This window comes from Natrix helvetica (assembly GCF_964273705.1).
Source record: "Natrix helvetica genome assembly, chromosome: 1".
In the NCBI taxonomy this organism is placed as follows: Eukaryota; Metazoa; Chordata; class Lepidosauria; order Squamata; family Natricidae; genus Natrix; species Natrix helvetica.
Window position 1 is genome coordinate 195,568,682 of NC_138548.1, and position 14,100 is coordinate 195,582,781.

At 43.8% G+C, this 14,100-nt stretch overlaps 2 protein-coding genes across 4 annotated transcripts in view; one reads left to right on the forward strand and one right to left on the reverse strand.

Annotated features, from left to right (window-relative positions):
* The window catches only part of FGD1 (FYVE, RhoGEF and PH domain containing 1), a 72,315-nt gene that overhangs the window by 44,820 nt on the left and 13,395 nt on the right, over positions 1-14,100 (reverse strand). Inside the window, exon 1 of one of the 3 annotated variants that reach the window (XM_081941789.1) lies at positions 1,795-1,878. The exons of the other annotated variants lie outside the window; for them this stretch is intronic. Within the exon in view, the coding sequence (XP_081797915.1) occupies positions 1,795-1,846 (52 nt within the window). The 5' untranslated portion in view covers positions 1,847-1,878. Of the gene's footprint in view, positions 1-1,794; positions 1,879-14,100 lie in introns of those variants that run through there. 3 annotated transcript variants of the gene reach the window in all.
* The window catches only part of GNL3L (G protein nucleolar 3 like), a 45,557-nt gene continuing 33,052 nt past the window's right edge, over positions 1,596-14,100 (forward strand). Inside the window, exon 1 of the mRNA XM_081941817.1 lies at positions 1,596-1,704. The gene's annotated coding sequence lies outside the window, so the exon portion shown is untranslated. The remainder of the gene's footprint in view (positions 1,705-14,100) is intronic.

Here is a 14,100-nt window from a genome sequence, read left to right on the forward strand (position 1 = left end):
TATTCTCCAGCTACCCCCTTCTCAAGTCTCTTTGTGTCCTGGAAAATATGGGGAAGAAGTTAAAATTCCTCCTCTTGGCTCTGATCCTAGCAACCACCAGGTCAAATAGTTTTGAACAGCGCTGCCCAAACAGGAACCTACCTGCCTCTTTAAGGTAGCAAAATCACCTGGTTGAATACAGACTCTCTTTTTTTTCTGATTTCAAGACATGACCATGGTCTAAAACGGAAACCATAGTTTCCAAGTGCAAGAACCGAGCAATATAATCCAGGTCTTCCAGTCAGTCCATATATTTATATGACCATATTCACATTAAATTGGTCAGAGATTTGTTTTACTGCAATAAATAGTTTAAAATGTATAAAAGTTTATCTGTCTCAGTGATTTGTCCATTAAATTAACTTCATGTTCATTTCAATGAATCCCAAATTCATACTTCATATATAAACTTTTAAGCAATCAAAAAGCACACAGATATTCCTTTAAAACAAAGGAATGTATTTAAAATGATAGAACATCATTATTTTTCTAATACAGACTTTAGCTTAACCTATAGAAGAGACCGAGAAGCTGCTGCTCTGAAGCTTCACTTTATAAAGTTTTTAACACAGATATAGAAAATAATGTGATGATGCCAAGCACTTTTCTCCATGACAGTCAGTGATGCGAGCTGGAGGTGGAGAAATAACATTTACAATCATCTCACATATTTTGTTTAAGCAACAGCATCCCCAACCCTGGTACCGACAATTAACGGAGAATTCTGGGAGCCGTAGTCCAATAGCTGTGGAAAATGCGAGGGGAAAGAAAGCTAGATATTGTATTCCCACTGGGGAATATTTCTATTTATACAGGCAACTCAGTCTCTGGCAGACATTTCTCAATTTCTCTTTGTGCCAGCCACAATGAGATATATATACAGTGTGGGAAAAGGCCCCTAGAATAACACAGACCTTAGGAGAACGACGCTTTAGCTAAAAGCCAAAAAGGCAGATGTTGCTACAACTAAGTTTGGGTTATCTAGCCATAGGGTCTGGTAATGGCTTCAGGCTTTCTTCTGTTTCAAATATTCTGTGCTTTCCAGAAAAGGGATGATGTGGAATAAAATTATCCAGTGAATCAAACTGTTTTAGGGAAGCATTTAAACAGCTTTGTCAATTGGTATGAAAAGGGTTCTAATACCCTTTAACATTTCCTTAGTTTAAGACCAGCCTACCCTGAAACTCCAGATGTTCCCCAAACCAACTTTCTCCAAGAGAACCATTTACTCCCTTTCTGCAGTTCTGAAACCGTTACCAGATCTAAAAGCTATGAGACCTAAATGTATTTTCAGCATTTTTGGCATCTCATACCAATGAGTTCCGTATCACATGGCACACTGAACTGCTTACTCTTTATGCTTCTGCACAGACAGTGGAAACATACAAGACAGAGGCAAAAAAGGAACCACCCCTCTTCCCAACTCCCGAGAATCCTGGTTCCACCTTAACCCTACCAGTGACCTCACCTGTGGGAAACAGCCCTGCCAGCGAGGGCACGCCTGCTGCACTTCCGTCGCTTGCTTGCCGCACCCGTGTCAGGAGTGAGCCTCGAGGCTGCTCCTTGTTCTTTCTGGGAGGGGCAGGGCATATTTGAACCAGAGTTTCCGAAGCTGGAAAGCTTCCTGCCAACCCTACGGTTCACTGAATTCTGGTACATGGAAAGGTGAGTGCTTCCCCTTGACAGATGATTAACCACAACTGACTCCCCATCTCTGGGAGGGAATTTCAGACAGGCTTGGGGGTTAGTCCTCACCTCTCTTGCTTTCACTGCCGTCCAGAAAGATTATTGAAAATGTTGGATTCATCCTTGTGTCACCTACCTCCTCCCTTCTTTTCTCCCCCCACTTTGGAAATTAAAGGCACAAGTCTCCTTGCAGGCAGGTAAGGAGCCTGATCTCACTATATAAAGTGGTGGCATGTGTGGAGATGGGACAGAATGACAAACACACCATGGGGGATAAAGGAAGGTTGTTTCCTTAAATCTGGCCTCGGAGGGTAGAAGCCAATGGCAATGCCAAATCTATACTCTCTCCCTGCAATTCTACTTGGCAGGCAGAAATTTTAAGAAAAAAAAAAACCTCAGCTGCCCTTATCCCCAGCGGGCTACCTATTCCAGAAACTTGATACCACTTGCATTAAGGACCAAAAGGAACAGATGGTATGGGGGGGGGAGGGTTCCTTATCCCCCCCCCCCCCGCCTCGACCCTTTTGCGCACTATCCCTACTGCTATCACAGCCTAAGGCTCTGTGGCTTTTCTTACAGAGCTCTTTAAAATTTCTTCTTTCCCCCAACTCACAAGCTACCCACCTCCATAACACAAGCCACGCTGACTCAAGCAGATTAATGAGTCTCAAAGCGGGGATTAGACACCAACAGGAATAAGGTGACAAGAGGAGCTGGATCAAGAAAGGAAGGAGGGGTAGGTTTCAAGAGAAGACTGCACAGCCCCACTGCTGATCAGCAAGCCTCCCATCCCCAATCTTCCAGATGAGAGGTGGGGGGGGAGAGAGGAAGAGGGAGAAAAAGATGCTTAGTACAGAGCTGAATTCCATTTTACATGAACTAAACCTGAGGCTAGGTGGTCTCTGAAATCCACATATGCAACACAAACACACCCCAACCAAGTAAGGAAAAATAAACATTTCCATAACATCTTTAACAGGTATCCCTTGCCAGTAGAAAAGGAGGGAGGGGGAGAAGAAGAGAGTTCATTGTCCACTTAAGGCTCTGACTCTTATATGGTTTTGGGTAGGGGGAGCAGGAAGAGGAAGGCGGGAGCAGACCATCCCTTCCAGCCTGCCAAGGACTGATAAGGTTGCAAGACATTTCACAAGCCGGCCCTCTCCTGACAATCAAGGCACCAAATGTCTAGTGATATTTGTGTCAAATCTGTGCAGGAGTCACCTACCTAAAGCTGTTACCTATTAAGACAGGAGGAGGGAGGGAAGTGGGAAACACCTGGCCATCCATATCTGACGCTCCAGGTAGAACAGAAAATGAATGTCAGGGCTTTGCCAGCAGAGCCAGGGAAAGCAAGATTTTGTCGTTCTAGCCATTAGTTCCACCACACAACGGCAATGGAACACACAACTGACCCACATCAACAGGCATATTTGAAGAACAGACACCTCCTTTTTATCAGCTCTTGCTTCATTCTTCCTGGCCTCCTCCTGACATTCGGGGACTCATTTACTTTGTTCCACCCATAAATGGGGACTCGTATGTAAATATGTTTAGTAAACCCCATTAGTTCTACTGAGGCTTCCACTCCATTTGGATACATTTAATTAAAATAGTTAAGGGAAAGGTGGAAGGGAAAGGGGGAAATGAGATTTAATTCCACAGGATTGGCACTTAGCTCCCCGGGGTTTAATTGTGGGGCTGGAAGCGCTTCTGAGCACATGCAACCATACCAAATGCTGGATTTATAAATCTAAATAAATAAAGTTAAAGGATTATGAAAAATAGCTTCAGCACTTTCCCCCTCCCCCCCCCTTCAAAATCACCAGCTATTTTCTTGACTTGGGAGAAATTCCTTGCAAATTCTTCTCCTGGATTATTCTGTCTTTTTCAAAATCACCATGTTCACAAAAAATTAAGGACTATGGATTTGCCCTTGGTAACTGTACGGAGAAATGCTCGCAATCCTGACCTGTCCCCAGTCACGCCATAGCTCCTTGGTTCCATAGCTCCTAGAAGCATAGTGCAGTTCTCTTCTTAATTTCACCATCCATCTTGCCCATTGACTTTCCCTTCTCCTGCTCAGTCTTGCCAAGCATAGGAGCCTTTTCTAGTCCATGACAAATAAATCAAATACCCAAGCTTCTGCTTGCTGATCACTGCCTCAAGGAAATAGTCCACCTTTATTTGGTCCAGGACCTATTAGTTGGTTGGTCTCCAAATCCAGATGGTGTCTGCCTTTTGTCTTCTTTCTGCAACTCCTTCTCGGTGCACAGCTGTCACACCTATACACAGCTGTCAAACCCACTGGTTGAATTACTCTGAACTTTGTAGTCCCATACATATACTGGAAGGGACGTGGTGTCTCAGTGGCTAAAACGCTGAGCTTGTCGATCAAAAAGGTCGGCAATTCGGCGGTTTGAATCCCTAGCGCTGCATAACAGAGTGAGCTCCCGCTACTTGTCTCAGCTTCTGCCAACCTAGCAGTTTGAAAGCATGTAAAAATGCAAGTAGAAAAAATAGGGACCACCTTTGGTGGGAAGGTAACAGCGCTCCGTGTGCCTTCGGCACTTAGTCATGCCGACCACAGGACCACGGAGAAGTCTTTGGACAGCACTGGCTCTTCGGCTTTGAAATGGAGATGAGCACCACCTCCTAGAGTCGGGAATGACTAGCACATATATGTGAGGGGAACCTTTACCTTTACATATACTGGAAAGACCCTCTGCTTGAATTACTCTGATGTTTGTAGTTATTGAAATGTACTCATCCCTTCATAGCCTTCTCCGACAGGCCATCCACACAAACCCATGCCTGCCTAACGAGCACCGAGGACATATTCTCACATCTGTCTCAGGACTACCCTAACACTGAGGCAGGAGGAAGAAGCCAAATCAAGGCGATTTGGCAAGACACAGTGTTTTCCTCTTAAGAAAGCACAACAGCTTCTGCTCTGTGCGAACTTTCTAGATGCATGAGGAGCCTAAGGGAGTTTGGTGACCTGCAGGGCATCCAGCTGGAGGGCCCCGAACCTTCTTTGGCTGCTGGAGAAAATAGAGTCTTTCCTAGTTGCCAACATTTTCTTGTTTTTGATAGGGATATCAACTTGATAGACTCCTTCCCATGAGATCAGTATTCCTAACAGTGGCTGTGGCTACCTCTGTAAACTACTCTTATCTCCATACTTGCTTGAGAATGCCAATGGTGGCCCTATAGCAGAAGGACAGCAGCAATATGAAGTAGGAGCAGAGATTGGTATGGTGGCAAGACATCCACGCTTGGGGGAGGGGAGGGGGAGGGGACCGGCAGCTGAGAAGAGGAAAAATCCCCTTTCTGACTACTCATTCCCCTCATTGAAGGGAGTGGATGTGTTAAAATAAAGAAAAGGGAGAAGACAAGAACAGCGAAGTGGGACAAAAGACTTACCAGGAAGAAACTAGATAATTAGAAACTACTATATGGGAAAATAAAAAGTTAAGATAAGGGCTTTATTCCTAAACATGATAATAAAATGGAGTTGCTATCTGGTTGAACATGATAATAGAAAGATAACTAAGTAAAAGTTAAAATATATGGAATATGGATAAATATGAAATTGATATGGGGAACTTGTAAAGCAGAAGCTTGTGATGTACCTTTTTAACATGATAATTAAATTGAGTTGTGAATTGAGTGAATATGACAATAGAAGGACAACTAAGCATGGGTCAAAATCTATGTAACATGGAGATACATAGGAACTTTAAGATGATGAACAAAGTGAGATGTTTACCGCTTGTTAATTTATGACTACTCATTCCCCCATAGCAGCAGCAGAAACTGGTCCCCCGCCCCGTGCAAGGACAGCAATATTGTTGGCCTCATCTTCAAGATATAACAAAAGGACCACTGTCAGGCCGTGGTTTCCTGCTTTCCTTCTGTCTTCAGGATGGGAGGAAAGCCCACTGCCAAGGGTCTGTTGCTGTCTTCTTCCCCACTCTGTTAATGGGGAACATAATCAACCCTTCGTGCTTCAACTACACTACCACAAATATGGAGTAGAATATTAACACCATCCATTAATATGCAATTGGAGAATTTCTATTGAGCCTTTCTGTAGGCAGATGGTTTAACAGCATTAAGACGTTTGTTCACAATATAGCCCAAACAGACACATACACAGAGCCGGCACAATGAGGACGGAAAACATTTTGCAAATGGACCATATTTGGGCAATAAGAGTTCACAAATCACAGCTGTTGTAAGGCATCATTCTGCCAAAATGGAGGTGATGCAAATCTGGGCCCAAAGATTGAGCTGACTTTAAAAAAAATAGATTTGGAGGCTTTTCTCACTCTTCAAGAGAGCTCAATTCAAGAGAGAGACAATTCAGAACTGGGCATCAGTCCTTGGCAATCTCTCCTTTTACTTAAAAATCTGAACTGGTTGCAGGCTACCTCCTAACTCCACCCTAAAAGCCTCCCTTTCTCATTTTCTCCCAAACCATGTCCAGCTTGCAGAAAATTAAAGGCCTGTTTCCAAAAATTATAGAGCAGTGATTCCAAACAGGAACAAGGGACAAGATGGCAATCTGGCTTTCTAAATTCTACTAGCCAGTAAACACATGGGAGCTCTTAGATCTTGGAAAGAAGGAAGCCATGCAGCCCATTCAGTTAAGAGCCAGATAGGCCACCAGTATCGGCAAGGAAATCAGTTAACTCTGCCATGGCTATGCAGACGGCTCTTCTGCCCTCTGTTCCCATCCAAAAAGAGTATCCGAAATCCCTGCCGACCCAGGGGTTCATCCACTCATAGATGAATTACTACATAAAATCTTGAGCATATAAAAAGAATCCTGCAATTTACCCTTGATAAGCACGACTTAATGGGGGCAAGCAACAGTCACAATCCATATTATCGGCTTGCATTGCAGTGTGCCCCCCTCCCCCTGCTTTCCCCCTTCCTGGCCAGGGTTACAATGCAAAAAAGCAAGAAATGCTGTGAAAGCAGTTTAAGGAAGCTGGAGTGGGTGCTGGTTGAGGCCACGCAGGATTCTTTGCCTGACCATCCCACCAACAACCATCGCCCCAGGCCTATTGGAAGCTTCTGTACACCCGATGGGCCCATATGGAAGGCATTAAGGGTTCTGCAAAAGGAAAAAAAGTTGGAAGGAGGGAGGAGGGAGGAGAGGCCAAATGTGGGTGGTGCAGCAGGATGTATCCTGCCCTCACCCTGCTTGTGTGTGTGTGTGTGTGTCTCTCTCTCTGTATGTGTGTTTTTGGAGGGGGAATTAACCCTTTGCAGTTCAGGAAATACAGTAAAAAGGCAAGAAAAAAATGGCTTAATGAAACATGGATTAAAATATAAGCAATTATTAGAAACAGTGGGAATTCCGGTTTCCTAGCTCACTAGAGAGCAGACATCTCTGTTAGCCAGTTTGATTGGCTGTGCTTCTGTTTCTTTCAAAGTCACCATTCCCCCATTGCCTGCCCCAATGTAATATATACAAAATGACTTCCATTTCATTAGCCATCGTTTTTGATTACACTATGAAATGCTATTTTAGTGCTGCAAGGATCAGCATCCCCCAAAGGTGCTTTAGTAGAGTTCACCGATCTCTAATCAGAGCAATATAAGATCTGTGGGGCAGCAAGGCAGAGTAAAACAACAGAAGGAACAGAACAATGGGGAGAGAAGGGTATGAAAAGATGAATGTCAAGAACATGTATGTGTCAAGCACAAGATTATGTTGACATTCCAGTGGCTGAATGGCTGTAGTATTTGGTAGATGTCCTTCCCCATTGGTGAAACACTAGATATGCTGTGCCATGACCTCCCTAAAATAACAGTGGGGCACTAAAATGAAATGTGGGTGGAACAGGCAGCAAGAAGAGTCACACACACCCTAACCTACTTTAATTCTGGTACCACCTGACCCTAGTGATGCGGTAGACACAAAAGTCTTCTCCATTTATTTATCTCAAGGACAGGATCTGTTGTTGCCCTCCACATATATTAAGTCCAGGTATACACTAGTAAAGTGCATAATTTGAGTGACAGAATGGGCAGCATCAAACTATCTTTTTCTGGCCCCAAGTCACACGCCCATACCAAGTCAGCTGATCTACGTGAGCAATTAGTTGGGAAGGTGAAGGTCAGATTGGGATAATGGGTGGACAGAGAAACCAATCACACTAAACAAAGGTTTGCTTAACCATGGTGAACTGAATCACAGTTGGCTATGTTTGCACAGCATATTAAACCAAAAGCAAACAGATCACATAGGGCAGTGATGATGAACCTTTTCGGCACTGAGTGCCCAAACTGGAATGCACCCATATGCGCACATGCGCCAGAGCACCAAAAACCTGAAGACCAGCTGGCCGGCATGCATGCACACAGTAGAAGCCCAAAGACCAGGTGCATGCATGCACCAGCCAGCTGGTTTTCGGGTTTCCAGAGCTCCGGCACGCATGAAGACCAGCTGGCTGATGCTCATGCACATGCCGGAAACCAGAAGAGCAGCTGGCTACGGTGCACTTGCCCACCGTGGCCTTGCCTGTTTGTGCTATGGGTTTCTGGCGTGCATGTGCATGCAATAATTTGCTGTCCTTTGTGCACGTGGCAGTGCCAAAAACCAGTGTGCCCATGCACACTGGCCAGCTGATTGTTGGATTTTGCATGTGCACCAGAATCTGGAAGGTCCACTTTTCCAGAGTGTGACCCCTTTGCACACACGGCAGTGCCGAAAACCAGCATGCGCATGCCCACCTGCCAGCTGATTGCCAGGCGCACATGCATGTTAGAACCCAGAGGTTTGGCTTTTCTGGAGTGTGGCCCTGACGAGTGCATGCATGTTCACCCATGACGTTGCAGTGCTGAAAAGGTTTGCCATCGCTGAGCTAGCCTCTCTTGGGCACAGTTTATTTGCCATCTGCAATACTTACATGAACCAACTGATGATGCTGTGCCAATTCTTGTTATGTATCCTATCCTTTCCTAAACAACTTTCTCTATTCTGTATGGGAGTTTTACCTTTGCCAAAACCCTGGCTTCTTATCTTCAGCTCTACATCTTGCATTTCTTCCATTTGTCTAGTCTAGTCTTTCCCTCAAAATATCTGAATTATTTTCAAGCTGGATTATGGAAACAACAGTTATTATTTCCCATCATTATTTTCCTCCCCCCCCCCCCCACCTCGTCCTCATACCGTCCAAATCTTTACAGGATCTAGAAGTATAGATGGTGCAGTATTGTATTTTTGTATAGTTTGCAATTAGCTTATTAATTCTTATTAAACATAGGAGCCTTGTCCAGGAATTGATCAGGGGTCTTTCAGGTGAGGATAGCAACCATTGATATGGACTCTGCGCGCAAACATCTGAGGCAGTGGCTGCTTCCGAACATTATTTGTCGGTTGCACAATTTAAATATGCGTCTCCTGAATAGTATTTCTTCTGCCAATTCCTAGTCTTCTGACGTCATACAATTTAAAAGGGGAAAGCTCAGGCAAAGTTATTCCCAATTTCTTGCAACCACATTAGGAGGTGGGATAACGGTCTCTCAGCATAGCTGCAGTGCCAGTGGGATGTTACAGTGACACATCCTGGGCATCGTGATTGGTACGTTTTATTTGTTGACCCAGGGACTCTATGTTGTTAACAAACAAGGTGTACTGTTCCTCAACAATCTTTTCCTTTCAGCCTAGGAAATGTTTCCCAAGTCTTAGACCAAATTTCCTTCCCTCCCCATGCTGAAACTGGCAGCTGCCGTTGACACAGTGAACTACAGCCCCCGAGTTCCCCAGCCCGGCCTCTTTCTAAAAATAGCGCTTCTCACCCAGATGCATGGAAAAAATGGTGGGGCCAGCCAGATCAGACTGTAGGCATGGAAAGACAGCAGCAGTTCCCAGAGGTACCCTCTATTTTCTACTCAAGAGTTCCTTGATGCCCCTCGGTACCCATCTGGACGAGCTCAAGTGCTTTGGCTTTTTTAAGGTAGAAAAACACACATCTCACTAATCAATCAAAGCAAAGTTCAAAAGGAATTCTCTTGCACCTCCCCATGGAAAATGATGGAAGCTCCCATTAATTTCAAGAAAAGTCTATAAATAAAATGTGGCCCATAGGTGAGGCCTGCCTGCTTACTCAATGGTACCCCAAACCCCTCTAGGCATTTCCAAAACAGTCTTACAGACTGGTTTACATATCACATCAAACCATGATTTGTCTAGTGGTTCATCATTCCAGAAGTAGCTACTTTCTCACAGCACACGCAACGAAGATCAAACAAACTACATTAGTGGTACTGCTCCCAGATCTGGAATGCAGGCTTTTTGGTTCAGCTTACACAACAGTCAATCATAATGCTTGATTAAAGCACCAGTTAGATTCTCAATACTTCAATAAAACCTAGGAACTTACCTCGATCACTACTTCCACTAAAGTGACTGCAATATTTAATATGGGTTTATAATTGAGCAGGCTCTTAGTTAATCTCTGGGACAGCGGGACTAACTGGTACTGGTTGTTTATAGCGGGACAAATAATTATAATGCCATACAAGAATAAATATGATTCAATTCATAAAAATACAAAGCCGTTGCTCATTTAAAAATGGTTCCCTGAATAAACCAGTACTGGCAAGGTTCACACAGCACATTAAGTCAACCTTTGTTTTCATTGGTTGGGGACCCAGTATATTATGTGAACTCAATCATGATTAAAAACAATAGCACTGACTGCATCACAAACCTACTTCCCTCTCTTCAAAAGCAAAGCCCTCTTTAACTTATACCCTTCACAGGTAACTACAAGATTTCAGCCTCAGCATTATTCAATTAAAATTTAATCCCACATTTCTTGATACACCTCAGTTCACTTACATGAGGCATTAGCTGGACTGCTGAAACACACATATTTAAGTTTGATTTAAAACTCTGGGGTGTTCTCATCATCAAACTATGCATTTTTAAATAAACATGGGACTTTTTTTAGGGCTGCGAGCAGATTTTCTTTTCCCATCGATTTTTGTTTTCATCCGCTTGAAGATCAGAGAAAATATTAGAGATGAGCAACAAGGTAAGCATTTTTTTCTCCCCTTTTTTTCTTAGAAAGCTCCTTAGACGTGTCCCTTCCTTTGAGCCAACTGTTCTTCAGCCCACATGCATCTCCACAGCAGGAGCTAGAAGGCCTGGGCCTTTTGGCCTCATCCTAAACCAGGCTCTGGCCCCCAGATAGTCCCCCTGCGGCTTTGCCTGGAGCCAGGATGTGGCTTTGTTTTTATGTCAACCAAGCAGTTCCTCAAAGCTTTGTAAGAAAGGAGGATAAGAGAGGAGATCAGAAATGCAGCTACTGATACTGGAATGGGGGGGAAAGAGTCGAGTCAAGAGACAAAGATGGTTAGCAGCACCTAATCAAACAGCAGTCAGTTGCTCCTGCAGGAATGTAAAAAAGCCTATAAACAATCATTACTTATACAGCTGGCCCTTCCCCGTTGTAAATTGTCTTCTTACAACTTCATTTGCCAATTCCATGCAGCAAATGTCCTGTGTCTCTCACAACATTCCTGGTTTTTTGCAGAGTTGATCACCTCCCAAACTGCTCTACATGTACTACAGCACTTCACACGTCAACCAATGCAGCCACCGGGTCTGGGAGAGCAAACACATCTGGAGGGTGCCAAGTTGGGACAATCTGGACTAGCTCCTAAAGAGCACAAGATTTCCAACACACTTCCTGTTAAGCAAGACATTTTGCATCCCAGCCATGCCAGTCAGCTACCCCCTCCTTGTAGAAGCAACAAACCAAGGCTTCCTTTGTGGCTGAAAACCTGGACTGCAAAAAGGAACCAATGCACATTTAGGCAGAATCTTTAAGCTGGGTTCCAGTTGAAGTGAACAGACCTGCTTAAGATCTCTTTAATCATTATCATCATTTAGCCTTCGTAAAACAGTGGAGAATGCACCTAGTGTCAATAGCCTGAGGGGTGAAAGTGAGGGACAGAAGAACACCAACAGATCCCCCATTCTCCCCCAGCTATAAGGACCCTTCTGTTTGCAACTACGTAGAACTTACAACACTACACTGCCACCCAGCAATTTGGGCCTAGATCACTGAGGGCAACCAACACCACAGTCTTATTTATGGCAGCTTTATGTCTTCAGCCCATTGGTTGCTGAAGGAAAAAGGTCTACAATTTCAAAGCTCAGTGGGGAAAGCTGAGATTCCTGGGTTGTTGTTTTTCCCTCAGCCCAAAAAAAACAAAACAAAAGAAGAGCCTACTAGCTAAATCGTGATCTGGAAGGATTAAAAAAGAGGGAATGGAGAGAATAGAGTAGCTGCTGTTGTTGCAGTACTAGAGATTATGTATTGGTTAACATTGGAAGGAGCAAACCAGGGTCTTAATCCAAGCTGGGTTGGCTTTATAGATGAAAAGCTTGTTGAATTTGCATGGTTTCTCTCCACAGTGGCAGGACCCGTCCCATTGCCTTTGCAGTCTTGCCAGGTGTTGGTTGAGGCACAGGGGGAGGGGGAAAAAGAGAAAGACACAAAGCTTACTGTGGTCTGAATCAACAAAGGAAAGGGGCGGAGATGGAAAAGGTTTGCCCCATCTCAGGGAAAACCAGGGCCAGAAAGGCTCCACTTGTGTATCCCATTTCATCTCTCCCCACCACCACCACCACCTTAAAGAGTTATGCTCTGAAGCCAACTCTGTAGGCCTCCATTCATTTCTAGCCAGGATGAAGTACTGTCTCTGTTAAGGCCTGATGCCTGGTATCATAATCAAGAATGCTTTAAAGCAAGGCTGGTGTAGGTTCCCTACCCCAATTATTATGAAGAAGGGAGAGGGGAGAGAGAGAGGCAAGATACCTTATTCTCAAGTCACATTTTCTGTACCTGAGATATGCCTATGTGTGTTTCACAGCTTTTCGCGGGCTACACAATGCTTCTAAGAATATCAGACTTGCAAGGGTGACTCAAATGTGTCAATATCTCCTGTGAGATTCTTCACATCAATGGAGGTGTGGGGAGAAAAAAGACACCAACCTGCACATTTGCACCTTGATTGGGAGCAGTTTGGTATCTGACCCAGAAGATACAGCATAAAAATTCCATTAAGCTAACTACTGTACAGTACATATGATTAATTCTTTCTGTAAGCTTTCAACCTGGTTAAAAGCTCTGAATGTTTCTGCATTTGTTTGCATGGATGCTAATCCATGGTTTACTCATTTAACCAAGTTTTCTGCATTCGTATGGCTAAACCACAAATTAGCAATACAGTTGTCTTGTCACAATACTTTCACTACACTGTGACTGGCTTTTTACAGTTCAACAGTTGAACACAGCCAGAGAACAAAGTGGCAAGGAGTTCCACGGATTCAATTTACATAATCCCAATATAAATATTCCACATATAGAAATTGTGGCAACAAGTTGTCTCCAAGATCATTCAATAGTACCAAGTTCAATTGTCTGGCTATGGAAGTGATAGCTAATTGCCTGTGAAAGGGTGGAAGAGGGGAGATAAATGAATTGCATTTGAAATCAAAGCAGTTCTGTTTTCCCTCAGCAGTGTTAAAAATAATCCTGGGATTAAAGAGTGCTGAAGCTAATATTCCTGCAAACATTTCTTTTCTGAACCTCCTCCATTTCAATTTAACTGCCGTGTCTCTTTGTTCCGAAAGCTGCCTGCAGTTTTAGGGATTTGAAAAGCAAAATGGCAGGATTGTAAAAAAAAAGAAAGAAAGAAAGAAAGAAAAAAATAGGGGAGGGGGAAACTTTCAGAATGAAAGGGCAGGCTAACTACCCTAAGAGGAAGTGGAAAATAGGATACAGGAGAAGCAGGAGCCACACTCCTATTGTAAGCACTTTGGGGCAGGAGCCTAAAACGGAAGGTCTCATTTTTTAACCCCACTACCTACAACGATGGAATTATTTTAATCACAGCATTGCTTTTGCTCCCTCCCCAGCATAAGGAAAGAAAAATCCCCTCCTCACACCACTTTTTTAAAAATCTACTTTAATTCGAAGCTGCTACAAATTACGAAAATGAAATTCCACCGCGCGCTTTTATCTTTAGCTTTCGCGTTACAGGCGCCCAAATAATCTTCGCCAGATTCCACGTATTTCTTTTTTTCCAAAGAAAACAATGTCTTCTTCGATTCATTGCTCTAACGTAGGATCCCGCTCCCCCAACTGCAGAAGAAAACCCGAGATCCTTCTGGGATACAGGCGCTACCGCCTTTAACCATTAGGCGTTAGTTCCCTTTGCTAAATATGACTTATCGAAACCAAGCAATTTATTTTACAATACGACTGTACCCGTCTTCACTCGGCGTCAAGGAGTAACTGCTGCTTTTATTTGTTACTCAAAGCACATAAGCCCTCGCCCCAA